This window comes from Miscanthus floridulus, chromosome 17 (assembly GCF_019320115.1).
Source record: "Miscanthus floridulus cultivar M001 chromosome 17, ASM1932011v1, whole genome shotgun sequence".
NCBI classification, from domain to species: Eukaryota; Viridiplantae; Streptophyta; class Magnoliopsida; order Poales; family Poaceae; genus Miscanthus; species Miscanthus floridulus.
Window position 1 is genome coordinate 75,776,227 of NC_089596.1, and position 9,120 is coordinate 75,785,346.

A 9,120-nucleotide genomic window follows, 5' to 3' on the forward strand; every position below is an offset into this window, starting at 1 on the left:
ACGACGGCGAAGGAGAATCCTTCTTCCCATCGCATCGCACTTGCCAGTCGACTCGCCACCATGGTTAGTGGCAGTGGGATTCCACCGCGTCGCCCCACCAGGCACCAGCACGCTGCCCACGAGAGAATCGGCTAGAAAAGCAAGCAGACAAGATCAGAAATTCCCCCACCTGAGTGAGCTAGCCTACAGGGGAGTGATGCTCGCCGAGTTGCATCGCACGAACGCGTCCACACTTCCACCCAGTTAAAAGTTAAAACCGAGAGATTCGGGTCGATCTCCTCCTGGATCTGAATACCCAGACGCGATCACACACCGACACCACACCAGAAACCTCGTCGAGGAGAAGCGGTCCTAATGAATCATATTGAGCACCAAGCCTGGTAGCCACTGCCGATCTAGTGATGAGGCCACTGGACTGCAGGGCTCGTCCTGCCTGCCACCGTTCTGGGAGGCGAGAGCCCCTCGTGTGGCACCGGGAATGATTGCCGGGTCACAATGCATCCCATCATTTCTCGCGCTCATGCCGTCCAAGCAAGCCACAAATGCGCTTTGTTTCCTGTCCTGGAAGAAAAAGTGTGTGGATCCATTATTCACTCATGGTCACTCATGGTCCAGTTCTGTGCACTCAGCTCAGACACACTCTTTTTATTTATTGGAGACTGAGTATAGCCTCATTGTGCGACACTACCTACTCTAAGTCACATACTCACCTGCAGCTGCAGACAGAGGAGATCATTCCTTCACCCAGTCACACTCATCGTGGGTTCGTATTTGATGCGCCGGCCCTTTCTTCTTCATCACATGTCCTAGCTGTACTGCTCCTCCTTGTGGCTACAGAAATGTGCACTCTTCGTCCATGGAGAAAGTGTTCGACCTTATTTATATATACTAGTCCATCACGCGCGCATTCGCGCGCGCCGGCGATTAAACGGAAATCAAACCGTGCAGGTAACATCGTTTATACCTTGAAATTGATGGGATGGTAAAATCTAGATTTTGCCGTCTTCCAGAAATAAGATGTTCAACTCGAGCAATTCCCATGAGAACAAGAACACTAGATGAAAGACAATCTACATATTCAGAGAAAACTAAAGATGGGCAACCTACTGGCCTCGTCCTCAATTCACTCTATGAAACATAGTTTTTTTTTCACAGATGCATAGTAGCCTCATAAGTGGCCTGCATAAGATTCATGAAAACATATTCCAGTTTTCATAACTAAGAATCTCTGATGTCTACTATTTTCATAAATAGCGGCAGGCAGGCTAGTTCATTCATTGAGAATACACAGCGAGGTACTTACGATACTTTTTATGGTCATACTCCTAGATTAATTAGAAAAGGCACTGAACTAAGCAAAAACATATATGTATTCTGAGTTGGAATAACTTCCATAGAAAAAACAAATGAATATCTTCATAAGGTAGGAATTAACTGAATATATTTGTTTTCTTAAGCGTATCTAATTTGAAACTGAATGATGTAAGAGAGACATGGAAAAGCAGCGATGACTTGAGAAGGTTTTTTTAACCCAAATGTTTACAGTAAGTTAGCAATACGTACCTAAATTATGGGAATAAAATTAAGAAAACAAGAAGCCAGCGCAGCACATATTAGTTGCCATTTAAGCGGTGTTGACAACCGCTTAGAACTACGAACTCCGAAATGTCCACTGCTCGTACCTCTAAGATATAACAACCATAAAATGTCATGGCATTCAATCATGGTAAACACGATCTGTAGAGGGAAGAACAATAGTAGTAGTTAATGAGACTACTGGGTGAAAGCCAATTCACTTCTAGAAGAGGAAACCAGAAGTAAGGAAAACCTGTTTTGAACGAAAAGAATATCTAACCTCAACCATAATAAAGACCTGATTCGAATGTGATAGAAACGCGTCGGATCTCGTACTGTGCATATGGTGTTGGAGAGGCAACATCAAAGTTGATCTGAGCATAATAAACTATCAGTATGCCGCAACATAACATAGATGTCGTAGTGTCTAATTAGATGAGTCTTGCGATATGGTAAGAAAACTAAGTGCCTCGTAAAGATAACATGCTGAAATGGGGATGTACCTGAAATCTTTTAGTTTAAAGGTTGCCATCTCTATAGAAGCATTGGATGTCATTGGCCTCTCTGTAACTATTTGGAAAGACAGACCATAATCAGACAAGGTAAACAATGACCTGATTAACAACAAATCAAAATCTGAGAACGAAGGGCGGCAAGAGGTAGGCTGAAAAATGAACCAAACAAAATCATCTGATCTCTTGTGGGTGTGTAAGCATAAAACGGAGTTAAAAAGCAGCATAGGAAAAAAAACAAACTGTCGGCACATGTAGAGAAGAATATAGATACGAGGAGAGTTATGTACTGGGAAAAACTGTAATAGATCGCATCGGACCGAACATAGGAAAGGAGATGCTACATGAACATGCTGTGGAGCTTTGAAGATCATCAACCTATGTTCCCAGGTAATATGAGAGGTCATTTTTATCACAGGCTTTAGACTACCAAAGAATTTCATCATGTGGACGACTGTCACATGACAGTGTGACATCACTATATGAGCCATCAGAAACCAACAATAGGATGCATATACCACTGAAATCTGCTGTGAATTTGAAGTATAAAGCAGCATATGTGCGTGGAATTGTTTAGGTAAATGTGTGGCATTAGAATAACATATTACATAGTTGTAGGCCAAATTAGCAAGAGCGAATCTGTTGTAAGATATCCTAGGAAGCTGTGACATGATAGGGAGACATCACTATATGTGGCATCAGCAAAAGCAATAGGTTTCACATGCATATAGTACTCAACACGAATTTTAAAACTTGGGAAATTATGTGTTGTTCATGTGTCCATTCCCTTTGTTGTCTTCAACATTCAAAAAACAAACTCATAGTTCATAAACAATGCGTCCAGTGCAACTTCATAGACAGTGCATCCAGTGCAGCATCCAAAAGGAAAAAAAAATGCACCAAATTTGCGCTGGGCTTACGAATCATGAACCAGTTGACATGCTTTGATGTACAGGGAAGCTAAATTAAATGGACTACCAATCGAGCTGCAGCGGCGCCAACACGAAGATAACAGTAGAGGACAAGGGAGATGGTACCGGCAGCAGGCATTGGTGGCAGTTGCTGGTCTTGTGGGAGGTGATAGCCGTCCACTGCAGCCAAGGCGGACTGCAATAGGAGCGCGCCGGGGAGCAAGCCGGCGAAGCAGAGCCACCACGCTGGGACAGCGTCAGTTGGGGCCTGGGCAGGCTACCACGGCGTGAGGGGCGTCCGTGCCAGGGCTGCCACGTCCGGAGCCGTCGCGCGGAGGGGTGCCTGTGCCGGGACTGCCGCGGCAGAGGGCCGCCGCGCCAGGGAGGCAGCGCAAGCTACAGTGCCGGCCAACCACCTATGCAAAAGGGAGATGAATGGAGAGAGGACTTGGGGAGGAGCGATGAGACGGAATAGGAGGAGGAGGAGAGGGTGAGGTACCAGGAGGTATGGCCGACGAGCTGAGCCGCGGGCGAAACCCTAGGTTGGCGTCACCGTCGCGGCGGTGACTGGCCGGCCAGGCCAACAAAACCCTAGGTTGCCGCCACCGTCGCGGCGGTGGGTGTTCGGCCAGGCGAAGGCGCCGATCCGGGGGCGGAGAGGCGGAGGCGACATTCGTCGGTGGCAACCTCGCCGGGAGGCAGCCTGACCGAGGGTGGGGGCGGATGCGTCGCTCAGCGGGTTGGGGACGGTGCGGCCGAGGAGAAGCGTCAGGAGGAAGAAGCTTGGGGAAGAAGAAGCAGAAGCCAGGTAATATATATATGTTTCTGCGAATTCGGACGGGAAGCTGGAGCAGGACGCAAAAAAGCAGCAAAACCTATAGAGGATGACGAGAAGCTACAAGAAGCAACTCCAAACGGAAGCGACTACAATCAATCTAGACCGCACGACGAGAGATCGGACGGACGAAAAAAACAGGGCGATGTAGACCGTCTAGTCGGCGGCCAAACTCTCCCGGTTTGATAATAAGAGATAAAAAAAAAGAAGTGGGGCGAAAAAAGCTCAACCTAAAGAAGCTCAACAGAACAGCTTTGTTGCTGACATAAAAAGGGGCACACACATGTACAATGATTCTCCCATCAGACATAACCACCGTACTTCAACGCGGCAAACATGGGCGGCGCGTTTGCAGATCATATGCCATGACCCATGATGACCGGTGACCAAACCATATTGGAACTGTAATAAAACCAGAGCTAGCAAGGCTCCATCATGCGAAGTCAAGATTCGTTTTCACCGAGCAGGCTAATAATACAGCCGACCAGCCATAAAAATATTTATAGTCTTCTCTTAGCTCACTCATATAGTAATTAGCTTTTTACTATTAATACATGATTCATTTGTTTCTCTAACAAAGTTTCTCGATTTTTGTGTTTAAACCGGCTAAGCTTACCTCCACTTCTCTTCTCTTCTCTTATCTTCTCTCTTCTCCACCTCAATACTCAGCCGGTTTCCAGCCATGCTATTATGGCCTCGTTCGCGTGTCTTTAAACCCAGCTTAATCCGCTTCTTTTTTCATCCAGAACAGTGTTTTTCTCTCACAGATTCCTCCAGATTTATCCAGATTCCTCTAAATTCCTGCAGACAAACAGGACGCTCTTGTATAACAACGCAAGTACCCATGCTGCCATGCACATGCACTAGCTCGAAAACAATTCATTCACGTTAAGGGCGGAATCTTTTGCACATTACACGAATGGCACCTACCGTGGTGCCAGCAGGTTTAACATACATGCGAAGAAGTCCGGTTGTTCCAGGTTAACAGGAAGCAGAATACAACCATGCGAGAAAACAACAGAAAGCAAAAGCATCAAACTAAAATCCTACGGCCAAATGCATCTCTCCTCTTGTGCATTTCCAGCTCCGGACTGTTCCATTGCTTCTACGGCGTCTAATTTACTCGCAGGCCAATTTGGTGTCGAAGCTACTCAAACAGATGGCGAAAGCCTGGAAGGCCGAGAGCGGGTAGCGGTAGTCCATCGTGAACATATCCTTCGCCACCTTACCGAACTGGAGAATGATCTTATCTTGGTCTTGCGGAGCAGGCTGTGATGGGGTTGGAGCCCCAGCGGCGGCAGGGGTAGGGGCCTGGCTTGGCGCGGCGATCAGCTGGAAATTCTTCACCGAGGCGATGGTTACACGACCACGGAAGTTGAGGCACCAGCACTGCAGCTGTTCGTGCCATCTCGGGGCCTTGTTGCGGAGCACGAGCGGCCTCTCCTTGTTCTGTCCCTCTTCGTCGCCAGCTATGGCGCCTCCGGCAATGTCAGAAAAGCGGGCGCTGCTGAAGTCACGGGAGCTGCTGAAGTCCATGGACGGGTCCATGATGGATGACTTGGAGAAGGAGGTGGTGCTGCGAAAGGACTCCTCTAATGCCCGGGGCAGAATCTGCTCAGGCTGTCCAGGGACTATGCCACCGGGCTCAACTGCGAAGGCAGGTATGGAGTGCATGACGCAGTGCATCCGCCTAGGACCTCTCGTGCCAAGAACATTTAGCTCGTACGTCACCTGAGCTATGTTGTAGCTACCAGTTGGCACCTTAGGGGAGACCTTCTTGGAGTTGAATCTTCGGCTTGTCCGGCCAGCATGAGGGACTACAGCCCCACTATAAGGGGGCTGTGTGTCAGAGATCATAAATTTTGTGCCGAGGAAGTTTGACCTGGAAATGACAAGAAATACATCAATTAGCTGACACAATCAAATAAACCAGGCAAAAACAAGAAAGGCTACCCATTCACTTGCATTTCAATTCTATTACCTCAGCTTTCCAATATATGTGCTGCTAGATCTTGATATGTTGTCAGCATCCATCGAGATAATATACTCCGTGCAGGTTGTTTTGCGGTTCCTTTTAGCTGATAAGAGGAACTTGCCATTCTCCATAAGTACAGCTGATGCAGAAAAGTAAGGCGAATCAACAATTACATTCCGAATCGAAGAAATGTTGGGCAGAAATGACGGAAAGACACAGGCAGAACAGAGGACCAGAATGTCGACTTGATGCTAGCAGATATTTGCCAAAATATCAATCATCGTAGGAATTCAAAAAACAATAAACGATCTACTCATACAAGCAAAAGAAAGGCACAACATACCAGTGCTCAGGCACAAGTAGAGATGATATGTGGACTTTGATTTATCTCGCTTTATGAAACACTGAATCATTCTATCGCGAGGCCCAGGCTGTGAAGACAAACATTATCAAATGTTAGTAATAATATGAAAGACATAAGAATAAGTATTGGGAAGTGCTATCATTAGGTACATAATATCATTCACAAAAGCATTCAGGTAATCAGGTCAAGGATTTAAGCATACCTGCTTTAGAGAGACTGGGAACGTAAGCTTCCCACTGAATTCCGGGCTCAGCACAATCTCCCGGCACATCTCCCTCCATGCCCGACAAACAGCAGCGCAGGACACAACATGCTTGCGATTTGGCCAGGTGCTCTCACTAGCCTCCAGCCTCCGGATCACATCACGGAGGAGCTCAGGAGGGAGATTAGCCCAACGGCTCTCCTGAATTATGAGATCCGTATCACGGAGTTCATGCACCGTGCTCTGAGATTTCCCCCTGTGATGCACGGTGAGCCCAGAAAGGCCAGCGATAGTCACCTCAAAGCTGCGCCGTGACAGGCTACCAAAACTGTCCCGAACATCACGAACGATGCTGCGGAACGACATCTTCGCCAACTAGAACAGCGCAGTAAAGCCTACAAGAATCTTGGGGCTTAGCCTGCGAATATGTAACAGGGAAGGTTCCGACAGCCTTCGTGGCTGCTCCACTGATAGAACAGTGGAGATCACGCCACCCCACAGGGAAATACTGCTTTTGAGTGTGCCTACACGGAAGCAATCGCCGATTTGGACCTGCGCGAAGAAAAGAATCTTAGATGTGAAAGCGTGTGAATAATAGCATAGCGTAGAGCTAGCGACATATGCTATGATTATTAATAGATCAATTCCAAGTACAGCTCATCACGATTGAACACACGGGGGGCAGGGTCTCCGAGAGTAAAAAGAAAATGATACATATATCACAACAGAATTTGTGGAGTGCAGCTGCGGGAGAACAGAGAAGGGCAAGAACATTTTAATTCCGGAGAAGTCGCATCAGTGCATCACACACCATGACACCAACCATTCTTGGTGGCATGTTGCAACATTTCGAGAAAGAAACTTCGGCCCCCGTACGGCCAAACCCAGTCCTAGGCTAGAAATTAGGCGCCCCGTGGTCAAAAGATCAAAAGGAACCCCTTTTTCCCCCTGATTCATCAAAGGTGGGAGTGGGTAAAAAAGAAGAGACCTTTTAAGGAACAAATCGAGTAACAAATCGACGGGCTACAAAAAATCGAAAGAGATGGACACAAGATCTAACACTAACAGGTCTGCAACGGAAGCAGCGACAGCAGCAGGCAAGCTCTCGATAACACGAGTACAGAACGGTCTCTTCACCGGCACTGCTAATAAGCGGAATTTGAATATGAGACAGAGGACCCCCGGAACATTTTTGCGAACATCCCGACCAGAAACGCGCAGAAAAAAAAAACGACGCCTCTTCTCACATCACATCCCTACCGCGGGAAATGGACGCATAAGGGAAATCAAGACGGTAAGCCCACAAATCGGACCACCGCGCTCGGGTGAGAGAGAGAACTCACATCAGGGCGTGGCGGAAGGACGCAAATCCCCGATCCGGAGCCTTCCTCCCTCCGCGTCCTTCGGAAGACAGATCGGAGCGCAGGTGGCTCAGATTCCTTCACCGGGGTTAGCTCTTTCCACCTCTGGGCCAGCTTCCCTTCAGACCACGCGACGAGGAGCCAGCCGACAGAGGAAAGGAACGACGGGAGGGTGGAAGTGGGTGGGGTGACTGGTGAGGGAGACGGAGGCCCGGAGCGAACCAGCGAGCGAGGAGGGGAGGGAGACAGGCAAGCGAGGGAGAGGGAGGGAGGGAGGGGAAGGAAGCGCACGAGGCGTGTGTTGTTTATTACGGACTATACTGCTCCGCTCCGGTCATCCCGTTACGTTTGGGAGATTCTGCCAGTACAGAAGCAGGCGGGCCGGTAGGGGGCCGACAAGCATAACGGCGTTAAGTGTGCGGCCTGAGGCCCTGAGCCCTTCTGACTATGCGCCAGGCCCGGGGCCCCTTTCCTTTTCGGTTCGGGCGGCCCGGTGCCCCAGCCACAGAAAGCGGGTCGTCCTTTGGTTCGTTCCCGCCGTGGCAGGGAGAGGACAGGGTCACAGGGAAGAGGGAGCACGGGTGACAGCGGCTGCACGCTTACGTTGCTGACGTGCACGTCAAGGCCTAATCAGGGTTACGATTAACGTTTGTACATTACTAGTTACGTTACGTGAGTCGAGTACAATACGTTGTTGACTTGTTAGTCTATGAGTGAGGTGTGACCAGTGGTATATTATAGGCAAACAGTTTGTGTGTTCTTAGGGTTAAACTTATTCATTTAAATTCAAGTTTTTTATTTGACGAATATACTTTTTGTCGGTGTTTTTGGACCACCGACCAGTAAATTTGTATTTGCGCGTCTGATTCGGATGGTGTGTTCGGAGGATACAAGGGTTTATACTGGCTCGGGCGGAACATCCCTACGTCCAGTTCGCTGCTGCTCGTGTTACCGGCACTTGGTTTGCAGTAGGGGTTACAAACAGGCGAGAGAGGGAATGATCCCAAGTCTCTGGTGGAAGGAGTGAACGGGTGCTGAGAGCTTGGTTGCCGCTCAGCCGTGTGCTCGTGCCGTGCTCTTGTGTTTTTATCTCGTGGTCCGGCCCCCTTTCATGGGGCGCTCTGCTTCCCTTTTTATAGGCGAAGAGAAAGCACGGATTACAGCAGAGGAAAAGGAGAAGAACAAAAGAGAGAGACAGAGATAGAAGAAGGCTTTCAGGATTGTCGGGTCCTTCTTCTTCTTCATGCGGGTCCCGCCGATCCTGTAGATGTCAACAGGGATAGCTCCACATCGTGGCCCTGTTCGTCACTGACGCCATGCGCAAACGTCATCTGCCGGTCATGGCGTTCCACTCTGTCTCGGCGGACATCGTGGTGAACTGACGC

General features: G+C 48.7%; 1 protein-coding gene across 1 annotated transcript; it reads right to left on the reverse strand.

Moving 5' to 3' along the window:
- Positions 1-4,697: 4,697 nt before the first annotated feature.
- Positions 4,698-8,002, reverse strand: LOC136516864 (tubby-like F-box protein 8). The gene is made up of 5 exons (XM_066510359.1): positions 7,718-8,002; positions 6,375-6,926; positions 6,152-6,239; positions 5,815-5,947; positions 4,698-5,715 (listed from the first exon to the last, which is right to left on the reverse strand). Exons 2-5 carry the CDS (start codon positions 6,738-6,740, stop codon positions 4,953-4,955), a joined length of 1,350 nt encoding a protein of 449 aa, XP_066366456.1. The 5' UTR covers positions 6,741-6,926; positions 7,718-8,002; the 3' UTR covers positions 4,698-4,952.
- Positions 8,003-9,120: the final 1,118 nt, after the last annotated feature.

Bases quoted from the DNA above. Each gene is read 5' to 3' on its own strand.
- LOC136516864 (XM_066510359.1), bottom strand. From the start codon at position 6,740: ATGTCGTTCCGCAGCATCGTTCGTGATGTTCGGGACAGTTTTGGTAGC. The intron at 6,240-6,374 runs GTATGCTTAAAT...TTGTCTTCACAG, and splicing joins TCCCAGTCTCTCTAAAGCAG to CCTGGGCCTCGCGATAGAAT. The intron at 5,716-5,814 runs GTAATAGAATTG...TGTCATTTCCAG, and splicing joins ACATATATTGGAAAGCTGAG to GTCAAACTTCCTCGGCACAA.